Raw genomic sequence first — 16,016 nt, 5'->3', positions numbered from 1 at the left:
CCATCATTGAGTCTCTTCATCACGTTTATGTACTGAAGTTATGAGCAGAACTTGTCAGGTTCGGTGGTCAGTTTGCAGCCGAGTGCGAAGCGACTGGGATAAGAACTGGCACCTCTAAGTGTCCCCTCCAGGTTGGGAAGGCGTTTCTGCCTCAAGTGGAGGAGGTAAAGTATCTTGAGGTCTTTGCTTATCTGTGAGGGAATAAGGAGGGAGCAATAGTGATAGAAATGAGCTTCCTGCAAATTTAATTCAGTTTTATTTCTATACCTCCAATATTTTAAGTGCCTTGAGGCACTTAATATTTTAAGGTAATGATCCTACAAAATACAGAGAAATCTCCAACAATCAAACAACCCCCCTTTTGAATAAGCAAAGGAAAAAACTTCCTTTTAAGCGGAAGAAACCACCGTCACAACCTGGCTCAGGAAGAGCCAGGTTGTGACGGTTGTGGTTGAGATTAATAAGAACTAATGATTAAATACAGAAGGGTGTATACACATGGTGACTGAAGAAGAAACACCCAGTGCATCATGGGAATCCCCCAGCAGCCTACACCTATTGCAGCATAACTAAGGGAGTAAATCAGACCGGCGGTGGTGTCACTGTGGTCCTGATGCTGCTCCATCAGTCTGCGTTTGACTCGTCACGATGTGTGTTTGTCTCTGAAATATCTGGCATCTGTTTATTTACCACAGCAGCGTAGCAGCAGCTGGTGTTTTATCTGCTCTTCACTGCGTTCGGCTCTGATTCCTCTCCTGCAGCTCCAAGCTTCTTCTCCTGTTTGTTTTAAGCCTCTTGTAGTACCAGGCGGATGGGGTTTAAATCAGGCAGCGTCGTTTGTGTCGCCAGTGGCAGAAAATGACTTTAAATCTGATTTCGACTGTTTTCAAATGTTGTTTAAATCTGGTGACATGAGCTGCGCTGCTCTTTGTAGTAAACACCACCCATCTGTTGCTCTAAACAAATGCCAGGGATTTGGATCTGACCGCGATCTGCTCTGCAATGACTGTGTTTTGACCCTGAAGTTATTTTTTACCTCCTCTCTTTGTCTGGCTCAGAGGGCGATGGAAAGATGGACTCGGGGGTGAAGATGGAGGCCGTTGGCCTGGCGGGACTGGCGCAGCTGCTGAGGATGCCCGCCCTCACCAAAAGTTCAGGGTTTGAACTAGAGCTACGCCGATCCAAGAGGTCGGTGTTTTTACACTCCGGAGTGAGAATGTGCCCCCAGGAGACCATCAGTGAGGTGATCGCAAGCCACCAGGCGTACTACCAGCTCAGAGGTACAATTTGTATTCGTTTGGAGACAATAATACCCCCTAATCGCTGTTGTCAGCAGTATTCCTCTGATAAATTACAGGTATACTACAACTGAATTCAAGTTTTATTTATATAGCACCAAATCACAGCAGTCGCCTCAAGGTGGTTTATGTTGTAAGGTAAAGCCCCTGCAATAATAGAGGGAAACCCCAACAATCAGACAACTCCTGATGAGACAGTGGCAAGAAAAATAAAACCCTTATAACAGGAAGAACCAGTCTCAGGGAGGGCTTCTTATCTTACCTTTCCTAAATCATTTGCTGGTGTTCTGCCTATAAATCTGCAAACAACTCCGAATTATCGGCCAAATATTGATATTGTTCAAATTCCTTCTACAAACAGGCCCTTTTTGGGCTTTTATTTTGAAGCTCAAGTGTAAAGAATGTGTCAGTGGTCACCAGGATGTAAAAATCATGCATTAAACCATGAGAGAAATATTGAGTTTGGTAAATCTGCTTCAAAGTAAAGTTTAGAAAGATGTTTTTTTCCAGTGGAGTATAGGTTTGATGCACACGTGCAAAGTTACACGACATTATGCCTTAATTAGCGGCTCATTATGGGGGTCCTTTCACCAGACCAGCTCTTATTTGCATTTTGTGCAGGGCTGAAGGTAAGAAAGTTTCCCACAACAGCAATAAAAACTGTGAAAAATATTTTACTATCTGCTTATTTTCTAAGTGAAAAAAAAATGTTTTCTGATGCTTTGGTAAGAATTGTGTATGTGGGTGGATGCAGGAGGCAGTAAACAGCTGAAACAGTCGTGAACCTCCACCCTGTTACAGACTGCACCCATATGCTTCTGTTCGTGACACGGCGTGCTTTGAGCGCTATGTCTCCTCTTTATTCTGGCTGTTTATGAGCCTCACTGACTGACATCAGAATTAATTTACATCAGTTTGTTCAGAAATGTTCAGAAATCATTTGATGAAGACGGGAGAGGGAATAAATATCAAAGAACATCTGGAGGGATCGGATGACAGCGCTGAATGCACGCCTTATTATTACCTCTTCCTTAAGATGAGGTCCTTACATTTAGCAGTACGATAGAGTGTTGGAACCACTGATGGTGTAAAAAAAAGGTGAGGTGTGGGGATGTAGGGGTTGTTAAAAGTTAAAAAAAAGTTCAAAGAATAGGCTGATGTTGGTGCTCCAGCATGGAGATTTCAGTTCAGTATCAGAAAGGGAAGCAATGCTTTTCCTAAAAACATGCACATTTGGAAAGGTAATCTCCAAATTTATAGCTTTTCTTCAACTTTAACTGGCACTGCTCTCTCCACTGTGCTGCCTTTTGTTGTGAGAAAATTAAATTTGTGGCTCCACAATTTTTTTAAATGTGGAGGACAAAGCAATTAAACATGATGCTGTGAATATAATTTTACTGGTTTTAAGTGTTTGCATGCTTTCAAGTCTTAAATTTAATCAGAGTGAACTTCAAGAGGAGCTTTAAAAGCCTTAAATTTAGTAGATTTTACCTGCAGACATCCACACAAAGAAAAGACAAAGTGCAGAAGTGTCGGTTTCTTCACACGGTTTCCAGCAGGCAGTTTTACTGTGGAGGAAGGGGGGGGGGGGGAGTGGAGGAAAGCACAGGTACATGATCCCACACTCGAGCCAGCTGACCCGTCACAGCACCACTGAGGAGCGATGAAGTGAGTCACAGACGTGAGTCACTCCCCTCCTCCACACAGAAAAGTGCCGATCTGTGCGGCTTGTTCAGCACAGGAACAGAAGCATGGGGATCGTACCTGTAAAACAAACGGCCTCCGCACGAATCTTCTGAGCGACAGATGCAGGACAGTGTGAGGAGTCCCCCCACCCCACCCCACCCCACCCCCACCCCCCGCCGCTTTCTAATCACTTTTTCTTGAGCTTTATACAAAACACCATGAGCTTAAGGAAAGGTGTGAAGGAGAGCTGATGAGGCCAGGAAGATCAGACTGCTGGACTAGAAACTCCTCATTATAGATACTTCTTCACATGTGTGGTTTTTGCATGCAGGCTGTATAAATGTGGACATCCAGGTGAAAAACGTTGCAGACTGAGTCTCGTATCTTCTCTTGCTGCTAAAGGAAACTCCTGGTTTTAATGGCTTTCTGATGATGATAAAATCTGTCAGTGCAAAATCCCCAGAAAGAGGACAAAACCAAATCAACCTCCACTTCACTCCATTTTCACAAAGCTCATTATCGTTACTCACAGAGGTCAGCTCTGAAGCTGCTAAGAAGAAGCTTTATAACAAGCACATCTTAATACAGCAGCAGTTCAGCTGTGGATTTAAAAGCCTGTTGTTGAAGCTTTAAAGCACGTCAGCAGGTTACAGCATGAGTGCAAAACCTCACCGCCCTTCAGTCTGCTTGTGAACGGTTGGCACAAGTCGTGGGACGCCATCTCCTTTTGTTAGTAATGCCACACCACTCTTCATATGGACAAACTGTTCAAGTGTGCCCAATGACCTTCAGCAGCGGGCGCCCATGTGCATGAAAACATGGGGTTATATATATAAAAGTTCTAGTTGGTCGCGACATCCACCTCGAGCATTTCGCTGCCGTCATTTTTAAACTCCTCCCTCCTCCGCCGCTCCCGGCTGTGGCTTCAGATCGATGGCGCCCTCCTCCATCTTCGTTTTCCATCCGAGCTCCCCTTGCACTTCACATTGATCCACATCAGCCTTCACCTCCCTCCCCACACCGTCAGCGTCTAGACCCCCGCGGGGGGCATAGCTGTGCACCTCGCGCCCCAAGTACCCCCTAAAAATAATTAAATGGCGTCTAAAGGCCAAAGAGTCCTCACATAATTCAGATTTTTCTTCGTTGTGCTCATAGCTTGTCTAATAAATCTCTTTCTTTTTAAGCCTCAATCTCATCTGAGTTGCCCCTGACAGAGCAGCACTGAGATGACGGATGAAAACTGTTTGTGACATCAGTTTTAAATGCAGCTCGCGCTGGATACTACCAAAGAAAAACGGGCCTGAGTAGTTGTGGATAAAACATGAATTTCATAAACAAGACGCGTGAATCTCTTCAGATGTTCAGTGAGAGTTTATTTGTGTGTTCGAGGAGAATACGTTTTTCCCTCAGTTAAAATTCACTCTTTTATGACTATTTATTGTTATTACCGGCACCCAGGAGCTCCTACTTGCAAGAAGCCAAATTAAATGTGTTTTAATGTTTACCCATGTATGCGCAGCGTCTGCAGCCTGCAGAGCTGCGTGCTGTGTTCGTGTTCCTTTATCCTGTGCTGTAAATGTCAGAAAGATCCCGCCCCACTCTGATAGCTTAATTCTGTGTTCACACGTTCACGCTTCATCTCCGCTGATTTTCGTGTCATGCACATATCTTTTCATCTTTCTCGTCTTATCTCTGCTCGCGCTCCTGTTTGATCTTTTATCCCCGTCTAACACGGACTTTATTTTCCGATTGATTCAGAGCGGATTAGCTCAAAGTCTCGTGTGTGTTCTGTAAATTTGGACATACCGAAGGCTTCAGTGTGTTGTTTAAAAAGGGAAAATCATACAGCTTTGCTCACAGATCCCAACGATGGACCTTCTTTAGTTATTCCCAGTGAAACCAGACAGAAGCTGACGTTTCCACAGATGGTGGTGGTTCATTCAGACAAAGCAAGAAATACTGATCTGATTTCTGTAGTAATAATAAGTATTGCATCTTTGCTGCCTAAATAAAACCACGATCACGTCTGTGGTGCAGCATTCTCATGTGAATATTTTCATGGGCGTCAGTCGATGAAATCATTGATTGTCTTCCTCCACTCACCTCTAAGCATTCACAGCAGACGGCTTTCTCTGTTTTCTCAGTATTATTGTGGGGCCTTACGATACAAAGCTACTTTAGGCAACTCTTCAATTGCCTAAAGTAGGCAATTCAAGAATTGAATTGAATTGAATGACCCCGGGTGTGACTGTGGTTTAGGTTGTTTGTAGATTTGTTCCCTCAGTGTTTCCTGTCTCATCTTTTTGTTAAGTTAAGCAACAGGAAAGTAACAGGAAAGTACTCCCGGAGGAGCGACCCAAGATTCCAAAGGAATTACGACGTTGGAGGAGGGGACACAGGGCTGGAGTGAAGTACCAGGAAAGAAGGAGACGGTACAAACCAAGCATTCCATCCATTCTCATGGGTAATGTAAGATCTTTACCCAACAAGATGGAAGAGCTAATTGCGCTAACCAGACTGCAGTGGGAGTACAAGCAGAGCAGCCTCCTCCTGTTCACTGAGACATGGCTCACGGATCACACACCGGACTCTGTCATAACTCTGGATGGCGTTCAACTGGTTAGAGCAGACGGAATGCAATGGAGAGTGGTAAGAGGAGAGGTGGGGGACTAGCAATGTATGTCAATGAGACATGGTGTAACCCGGGGCACATCACTGTGAAGGAACAGAGCTGTACCAAAGACATTGAACTGTTGGCAGTTAGCATCCGGCCATACCACCTGGCCAGGGAATTTTCACACGTTATTGTGCTGACTGTTTACATCCCACCCTCGGCCAACGCTACAGCAGCCTGTGATTATATTCACTCCACTGTCTCTCAGCTACAGATGGCACATCCGCAGTCCCTCATTATTATTTCTGGGGACTTCAATCATGCCTCACTATCTGGCACTCTCCCTAACTTCTCCCAGTACGTTGACTGCCATACAAGGGACAGCAAAACCCTGGATCTATTGTTTGCCAACACAAAGCAGGCTTACAGTGCATCACCCCTCCCCCCGCTTGGCCACTCAGACCACAACCTGGTCCTTCTCCACCCCACCTACACTCCTATGGTGAAGAGGAACCCCCCCCACGAAGAATGTGATAAGGGTGTGGTCTGAGGAATGCACTGAGGCCTTAAGAGACTGTTTTGAATGCACAGACTGGCAGGAACTCTGCAAGCCTCACGGTGAGGACATCGACGCCCTCCCTCACTGCATCACGGACTACATTAATTTCTGTGTTGAGAACACTGTGCCTACCAAAAAGATACAGTGTTTCTCAAACAATAAACCGTGGGTCAACCCAGAACTGAAGGCCCTGCTGAACAAGAAGAAGAGTGCTTTCTGGTCGGGAGACAAGGAGGAACTTAAGAAAGTCCAAAAGGATCTTAAATACAAGATCCGAGAAGGCAAGGAGTGCTTCAGGAAGAAGATGGAAAACCAACTCCAACAGAAAAACATCAGAGAAGTCTGGAGGAACATGAAAAAAATCTCTGGACACTTCCAGGACAATGGAGGAGCCACGGTGTCTGCTGGGGTGGGCTAACGACTTGAATCTGTTTTTTAACAGATTTGACAATGGCCCACTTATCACCTCTCCCACCCCCCAGGTTCCATTAACCCCCCTCCAGTTGCCGCGCCCCCCCCCCCCCTCCGGGTGCATTGCCATTGTCACCTGAGCTCTCCTTTCCTGCTACCCCCCCAAAAACCCATCTCCATAGAGACTGTGTCAGCTTCCAAAAAGACAAAAAACAAACTAAAAACCAGCAACAAACAACTTAAACATAAACAATTACAAAGAAAGAACAATACAGTATCCACATCTGAACCAAAGAGTAAAACAGTGAAATGTGGATTATTAAATATTAGGTCTCTCTCCTCCAAGTCTCTGTTAGTACATGACTTAATAATTGATCAACAAATTGATTTACTCTGCCTTACAGAAACCTGGTTGCAGCAGGATGATTATGTTAGTTTAAATGAATCAACACCCCCGAGTCATTCTAACTACCAGAAATCTCGAAGCACAGGCCGAGGGGGCGGTGTGGCAGCAATTTTTCACACCAGTCTATTAATTAATGAAAGACCAAGACAGACTTTTAATTCATTTGAAAGCCTGATGCTTAACATTGTCCACCCCAGCTGTGAAACTCAGAAACCAGTCTTACTTGTTATCATCTATTGTCCATCTGGGCCTTACACAGAGTTTCTGTCTGATTTCTCAGACTTTATATCTAATTTAGTTCTGAGCTCAGATAAAATAATTATTGTGGGTGATTTTAACATCCATGTAGATGCTAAAAATGACAGCCTCAACATGGCATTTAATCTGTTATTAGACTCAATTGGTTTCTCTCAAAATGTAAAAGAACCCACCCACCACTTTAATCACACTCTAGATCTTGTTTTAACATATGGCATAGAAACTGAACATTTAACAGTGTTTCCTGAAAACCCTCTCCTGTCTGATCATTTCCTGATAACATTTACATTTACAATAATTGATTACACAGCAGTGGAGAGTAGACTTTATCAAAGTAGATGTCTTTCTGAAAGCGCTGTAACTAAGTTTAAGAATATAATCCACCCACTGTTATCATTTTCAATGCCCTGTACCAACACAGAGCAGAGCAGCTATCTGAACGCTACCCCAACAGAGGTCGATTATCTTGTTAATAATTTCACCTCCTCACTACGTACGACTCTGGATACTGTAGCTCCAGTGAAAACTAAGGTCTCTAATCAGAAGTACCTGACTCCGTGGTATAATTCTCAAACACGTACCCTAAAGCAGATGACCCGTAATCTGGAGAGGAAATGGCGTGTCACGAATTTAGAGGATCATCATTTAGCCTGGAGAAATAGTTTGTTGCTTTATAAGAAAGCCCTCCACAAAGCCAGAACATCTTACTATTCATCACTGATTGAAGAAAATAAGAACAACCCCAGGTTTCTCTTCAGCACTGTAGCCAGGCTGACAAAAAGTCAGGGCTCTTTTGAGCCAACCATCCCTTTAACGTTAACTAGTGATGACTTCATGAACTTCTTCACAAATAAAATTTTTATCATTAGAGAAAAAATTACCAATAATCATCCCACAGATGTAATATTATCTACAGCTACTCTTAGTACCATTGATGTTAAGTTAGACTCTTTTTCTCCAATTGATCTTTCTGAGTTAACTTCAATAATTACTTCCTCCAAACCATCAACGTGTCTTTTAGACCCCATTCCTACAAAACTGCTCAAAGAAGTCCTGCCATTAATTAATTCTTCGATCTTAAATATGATCAACCTATCTCTAATAATCGGCTATCTACCAGGCCTTCAAGCTGGCTGTAGTTAAACCTTTACTCAAAAAGCCATCTCTAGACCCAGCAGTCTTAGCTAATTATAGGCCAATCTCCAACCTTCCTTTCATATCAAAAATCCTTGAAAGAGTAGTTGTCAAACAGCTAACAGATCATCTGCAGAGGAATGGTTTATTTGAAGAGTTTCAGTCAGGTTTCAGAGTTCATCACAGCACAGAAACAGCTTTAGTGAAGGTTACAAATGATCTTCTTATGGCCTCTGACAGTGGACTCATCTCTGTGCTTGTCCTGCTAGACCTTAGTGCAGCATTTGATACTGTTGACCATAATATCCTATTAGAGCGATTAGAACATGCTGTAGGTATTACAGGTATTGCACTGCAGTGGTTTGTATCATATCTATCTAATAGACTCCAATTTGTGCATGTAAATGGAGAGTCCTCTTCACACACTGAGGTTAATTATGGAGTTCCACAGGGTTCAGTGCTAGGACCAATTCTGTTTACATTATACATGCTTCTCTTAGGCAGCATCATTAGAAGACATAGCATACATTTTCACTGCTATGCAGATGACACCCAGCTCTATCTGTCCATGAAGCCAGATAACACACACCAATTAGTTAAACTGCAGGAATGTCTTAAAGACATAAAGACTTGGATGGCCGCTAACTTTCTGCTTCTTAATTCAGATAAAACTGAGGTTATTGTACTCGGCGCTGAAAAGCTTAGAAATATGGTATCTAACCAGATTCTTACTCTGGATGGCATTACCTTGGCCTCCAGTAACACTGTGAGGAACCTTGGAGTCATTTTTGACCAGGATATGTCCTTCAATGCACATATTAAACAAATATGTAAGACTGCGTTCTTCCAATTGCGCAACATCTCTAAAATTAGAAATATCCTGTCTCAGAGTGACGCTGAAAAACTAGTTCATGCATTTATTACTTCCAGGCTGGACTACTGCAATTCATTATTATCAGGATGTCCAAAAAACTCCCTGAAAAGCCTTCAGCTAATCCAAAATGCTGCAGCAAGAGTCCTGACAGGGACTAGAAAGAGAGAGCATATTTCTCCTGTTTTGGCTTCCCTTCATTGGCTTCCTGTTAAATCCAGAATTGAATTCAAAATCCTGCTCCTCACATACAAGGTCTTAAATAATCAGGCCCCATCTTATCTTAATGACCTTGTAGTACCATATCACCCTATTAGAGTACTTCGCTCTCGCTCTGCAGGCCTACTTGTTGTTCCTAGAGTATTTAAAAGTAGAATGGGAGGGAGAGCCTGGACCAGGTGACCCTGAATCCTCCCTTAGTTATGCTGCAATAGATGTAGGCTGCCGGGGGATTCCCATGATGCATTGAGTTTTTTCCTTTCCAGTCACCTTTCTCACTCACTATGTATTAATAGACCTCTCTACATTGAATCATATCTGTTATTAACCTCTGTCTCTCTTCCACAGCATGTCTTTTATCCTGTCTTCCTTCTCTCACCCCAACCGGTCGCAGCAGATGGCCCCGCCCCTCCCTGAGCCTGGTTCTGCCGGAGGTTTCTTCCTGTTAAAAGGGAGTTTTTCCTTCCCACTGTCGCCAAAGTGCTTGCTCATAGGGGGTCATATGATTGTTGGGTTTTCTCTGTATCTATGAAGCGCCTTGAGGCGACTTTTGTTGTGATTTGGCGCTATATAAATAAAATTGAATTGAATTGAATTGAATTGAATTGAATTGAATTGAATTGAATTGAATTGAAATCCTCTCACCACAACCCTGCTTCACCCCTATCCACATCTATCCACAACAAAGCCAGCCCCACCCCCCACTCCAGCCCGGCCTCACATCTACTTCACAGCTGATCAGGTGAGAAATCAGCTCAAGAGGACGAAGGCAAGGAAGGCAGCAGGTCCGGATGGAATCTGCTCCAGACTGCTCAGGGACTGTGCAGACCAGCTCTGTCAGGTGGCCCTGTACATCTTCAACCTGAGCCTGAGCCTGGAGAGGGTTCCTGAACTGTGGAAGACTTCCTGTGTGGTTCCGGTGCCAAAAATCGCACACCCCAGGGAGCCCAACCACTTCAGGCCTGTTGCCTTGACTTCTCATCTGATGAAGACCATGGAAAGGCTCATCCTGCACCACCTTCAGCCACTGGTGGGCTCAGTGTTGGACCCCCTGCAGTTCGCCTACCGTTCTGGAATTGGGTTGGATGACGCTGTCATCTACCTGGTACACCAATCCCTCTCTCACTTAGAGCAGGCGGGGAGCACTGTGAGGATCATGTTTTTTGACTTCTCCAGTGCTTTCAACACCATCCAGCCCGCACTACTGAGAGGGAAGCTGGAGGGAGCCGGAGTAGGCAAACAGCTGACTGCATGGATCATCGACTACCTTACCAACAGACCACAGTATGTGAGGCTCCATGACTGTGTGTCCGAGGTGGTAATCTGCAGCACGGGGGCACCACAGGGCACGGTTCTCTCACCTTTCCTGTTCAGCCTTTACACTTCAGACTTCTGTTATAATATACAGAAGTTCTCAGATGATACAGCCATCATTGGATGCGACGGGAATGATCAGGAATACAGGGGGGTCATCAGTGACTTTGTTGGCTGGTGTGAGACCAACGTACTCCAAATCAACGCCGGCAAGACAAAGGAGATGATCATAGACTTCAGGAGGAAGTCACCCCCTACAACACCGGTGAACATCCAAGGGAAAGACATTGAGATAGTGGACTCTTATAAGTACCTGGGTGTTCACCTCAACAATAAACTGGACTGGACTACAAATACAGACGTCCTGTATAAGAAGGGCCAGAGTTGACTCCACCTGCTGAGGAGACTGAGGTCCTTTGGAGTCTGCAGGACTCTGTTAAGGACATTCTATGACACTGTGGTAGCATCTGCCCTTTCCTATGCAGTGGCCTGCTGGGGGAGTGGATGCACTGACAGGGACAGGAGCAGGATTGACAAACTGGTGCGGAGGTCTAGCTCCGTGCTGGGATGTCCCCTGGAGTCTGTGGAGGTGTTTGGTGAGGGGAGGATGCTAGTAAAGCTGACATCCATCATGAACAACCCACATCACCCACTGCATGAGTATGTGAGTGGGCTGAGCAGCTCTTTTAGTCAGAGACTGAAACACCCTCGCTGCAGGAAGGAGCGCTTTCGCAGATCATTCATCCCAACAGCAGTTAGACTCTATAACTCCTCAATCACAATGTCATAAGTCACTGGACACTGTGAACATCCACAGTCACCACTTCATGCATAATGGACCTTCCATGACCTTCCAAGCTATATAGTTTATGTCTTCCATATTTCCAACTATATCCATAATCACATACTGTGTATGCTACCATTGTATATAGTGTATCATCGTACTTTTTTTCATTGATTGTACTTATTTGTATTTTTGTATTTCCTTCTGATATCTGTACCTGAGCTGAGGTGACGCAAAAATTTCCCCGTTGTGGGATCAATAAAGTCTTATCTTATCTTATCTTATCTTATCTTATCTTATCTTATCTTATCTTATCTTATCTTATCTTATCTTATCTTAATTCATATGTCACTTCCTGTTTTATTTTGGTAGTTTGTCTTGTGTTTAGCCTAATTTCTTTGATTTTGCCTCCTGTGTCTTGTTACCCTGCTGTTTCTGCTGTACTTACCCTCGTGTATAAACAGCACTGTCTTCCCCTCAGTCTTTGTCTCAGCGTCTGTTAACCTCCCACATGTGTCTCCAGCTTTGGGGTTCTTTTTTTTTACTTTTCTGATGGACTTTGTTTCGGCTAGTAAAGAGCCCATAAAAGAAAGGCTCACCTTGGTTTAGTTTGCCTTTCTCCACATGTCTGCTATTCATTGCAGTTTCTCTGATTTAAACTCATAGACAAAAACTGCACGCCTGTTAGACTTCAGCAGAAGAAGATGGATGGACGACTAAATCAATCTTACTGTGCCATCAGTTTTTGTTTTTTAATCTTCCTCAGTTAATTCATCCATCACAGACACTGCTGCAGAGTTAAAAACGTCCTCTGGAGGTTGGAGAGCTGAAACTGTCTGATTCATTTAGAATTACCTCACAACAAATCTGTATTTGCATATAGATAAACATGTAGATGTTTATGAATATAAACATCCATAAATGGATGTTTATATTAAAAAGAATGAGGCTACTGTGAGGAGGTGGAAATGTCACTATATTAAAACACACACACATCTTCTTTATTTCAGTGATGTGGCACAACATCCACCTGTGCAGTTTTTCTGTCATCAGACCAGGTCGAAGGTTTAAACCTGATCTAAGGTTTAGGATCATTTTGATGTCTGCTGGTTAACTATTGGAGTCAATCTGGATTTAAATAAATTGTCATCTCTGTGAGATGTGACAACACTGGACACTTGGAATAATTTTGTACAAGTTTAAAAGTGCAGATCCGATTAGAAAACGATGTTGTGATGATATAAAGAAACGTGTGTGTGTATGTGTGTGGTCAGTTTGTCAGGAGGCGGTGTGGGAGGCGTTCAGGATCTTCTTCGACAGGATTCCGGGGACGGCCGAGTACCAGCGATGGGTTCACACGTGTCAGCACGAATCGCTCTGCATCTCTGACCTCGCCAAAAACTTCAGCGACTCGGAGGAGCACGTGAGCATGATTCAGCGGGTACGAACGAGATTCTTCACATCTGCCTGCAAACCATGTTTCATGTTCATCTCAGCTAACCTGTCATTGTTTTCGTCGTTATGTTGAAGGCGTGAGTTACGTCTTGGATGCTTTTAAATAAACGAAGCCGAGTGAGTTTCGCTGTCAGTCAAAGGCACACAGTGAACTGGAGTAAATATGCAGTGCTCCTCGTCATCTGTATTTAATCGAGAACCTGATGTTAATCCAATCACAGTGACACTGAATGGAGACAGTTTTTTACTTTATACTATTTACAGTTTTCTGAAGTTCCTTCACTTTCTTTGGTTTCTTTTTCTTTTTTTCACCTGAGCCTCAACTCAACCCCATATTTAGTTCCTTTTTAGTTCAGTGTTTTTGCTTATTTTAGTTTATTTTTATTGTTTTTCACGTGTTTGAAAGCCTGCTGAGGCCAAAAACACTTCAGCTACAGACACTTCCAGTATATTTTAATGTTTTGCTGCCAGTTGTGTTTTCCTAAAGTCTACTCTTTTTTTCACTTCCATTTAAAATGTTTTGGTCACAATGAGCTAATTAGTTTTCTTAATTTAGAATATTTTTTGCTGTTTTTACAACAAATAAGCTGATTCTCCCAGCATGAATCAGTCCCTCTAAATCATTCAGGCACCTCACTTGTAGGAGGGTGGTTGGAGTTTGTTGGCCGTCAGCCGCGTTTTAAATCCAACATGCAAACATTCGTCACCGCAGCATCTGTCCTGTCTGTAAAGTATCGACATTAATATGAATATGAGCGAGCTGGACATTTAAAACGTTCATTAACATTCAGAGTCGTTTTTAAAAAATTATACTGTGAAGGTTTAATAAGTTTAATCGCCAGAAGGTTTGTAAAACTTCAGGGACAGCTGCAGCTAAATGAAGGTTTAAACCACAAGAGGCACTTTTTAAATGAAGCCTGGTGTAAAAGTAAATCAAATAATCACTTAAAGTAAAACCAAACAGCTGCACACGAGCTGAAATAATGTGTGGTGAAAGTAAACGATTGTTCTGGTTTCTGATTGGTTTACAGAGGATGGACCGGCTGAGAGACAGGAGGCCTTCATCACGGTAAGAGCTGACAGATGATTCGTTAAGCTCTCACTGTGCTTCTCTGACTGCATGCACACTGATAATGTGAATATGATGCAAACAAGGCCATTAAACAGTGTGTGTGAGGGTGTGAACCCACAGGAGTCCAGAAATGTCATTTAAACAAATGATTTGAGTGTCAGAGTGAAAATCAACTTTAGATTAAAAACTTGGTGACTCCTTTAAAAAAAAATGTCTAAAGCAGAGGTATCAAACATAATAATAATGCAGTCCCATTAAACATTATTGAAAAAAGTGATAGACGGTGTAAATTTTGGACTTTTAGCTGTATTTTGTTGAAGTTTTACAGCTTTATTTACTGACAGAAACTTCCCACATGGTCATTCTTGCTCCACCAAAGGAATTCGGTAAAAAAACTTAAATAAAACACTTACATAAAAGTTCCTGTTTTTCACTGCCTACTATAGATATTTCATTTTGTTTTTACACAGGATATCCTGTGTGTCCACTGAAAACTATACACTGTACACATGAATACACGTTTGTGTAATTTTACACGTTTACAGTCTTAAGATCAGATTTTGTAATCTAGTTAAAAGGATCATGGTTCTGATTGAACCCTCACTCCCTGAGGCGTGTTTCAGAGGTTTTATGCAAACCAACACGATTTTAGTGTCTGACCACGTGCTGAACTTTACATAGCTGTTAGAAATATTCATTAGTTAAACTTAACAATGTGCACTCAATAAAGGCGGGGGCGGCAACCTGCCCCTGAGCCTAAGTTTCTTCTTGTTTTTCCTTCCCACTGTTGCCAAAGTGCTGGCTCACAGGGGATAATATAGTTGTTGGGTTTTTCTCTGTATGTACTATTCCAGGGTCTACCTTACAATATAAAGCACCTTGAGGCAACTGTTGTTGTGATTTGGCGCTGTATAAATAAAATTTAATTTAATTGAATTGAATGGAGAAGCAGATTTTCAGCACCGTCATTGCCCGCAAAATTAATCGATTCCAGGCATTTATTGGCCATTTACAGGTTGGGAATTTTGCAGGTGCCAGAAACGTTTTTTTATATTTATATTTGAAATTTACAGACATGTTTCCAAGACTGACGTCAATGACAGCTTGGGCAAAAATAACGGTGGATGAGCTTCTGGTGGTCGTTATGTTCTTTTCTGTTGTTGTCTACACATTTCTGCCACTTCAATCGAAAGATTCCTTCAAAATATGTATTCATGCATCAGAAACATCTTACCACACATAACGTGTGCAGGGAGAGGGAGCGGGAGAGGAGCACGAAAAATAAATAACTTCCTTTAACAAATAGCAGATTTGAGGGGTAATTACACACATGCAATCAAAAGGTTCCTCATTGGATCTTTACTAAGGACTGAAGTGCTACAGTAAAGGATTTTCAAATGTATGTTTTCATTTGTAAATTTTAAGTGTTTATTGATTTGCAGCAAAGCATCATTTTCATAAGTTCAGCTGAGCAGTCTGTCAGTGAGTCATGTTTCAGGGAGAAACGTCACATCGGTGCAGATGTTGCTTTAATGTCACGAACACGGTGGAGAGAGTGCCGTTTGGAGCTGACAGGTGTGCTTTTGTGCGTTTGTAATCATTCGTGGATGACTCAGCACCGTCATTATGTCTGATCTTTGTGTCTCTTCCATAAAGGAATAAATACAAAGTAATGTGTGTGCGTATGAGTTGTTAGCAGAGTGAAGTTTCTTACATTAATTCATCATTTTCACTCATTGATCTGAGTGTCGGTGTTTCAGCTCGTTCTGCTGCTCTCTTGATTAAAAAACGTGCAGACCTTTATTTTATTTTTTTTTAACTTGAAGGGTTTTAATATTTCATCTGCACTAAATGTTCTCTGTAAAACATTTGAGACTTTGGAAGAAGCCCTTCTTCCCTCTTAAAAGCAAAATCCTTTGTGTTTGTGGTGGCGTT

At 42.7% G+C, this 16,016-nt stretch overlaps 1 protein-coding gene across 1 annotated transcript in view; it reads left to right on the top strand.

Annotated features, from left to right (window-relative positions):
- The window catches only part of LOC146502146 (uncharacterized), a 65,139-nt gene that overhangs the window by 3,618 nt on the left and 45,505 nt on the right, over nt 1-16,016 (top strand). Inside the window, exons 3-5 of the mRNA XM_085133605.1 lie at nt 1,059-1,280; nt 12,829-12,995; nt 14,041-14,078. Of these exons, the coding sequence (XP_084989731.1) occupies nt 1,059-1,280; nt 12,829-12,995; nt 14,041-14,078 (427 nt within the window). The remainder of the gene's footprint in view (nt 1-1,058; nt 1,281-12,828; nt 12,996-14,040; nt 14,079-16,016) is intronic.

The sequence above is a fragment of the Neolamprologus multifasciatus genome, chromosome 15, assembly GCF_963576455.1.
Source record: "Neolamprologus multifasciatus chromosome 15, fNeoMul1.2, whole genome shotgun sequence".
Lineage (NCBI taxonomy): Eukaryota > Metazoa > Chordata > Actinopteri > Cichliformes > Cichlidae > Neolamprologus > Neolamprologus multifasciatus.
The sequence above is the reverse complement of the archived record's forward strand: the minus strand, read 5'-3'. Positions and strand labels throughout refer to the sequence as shown.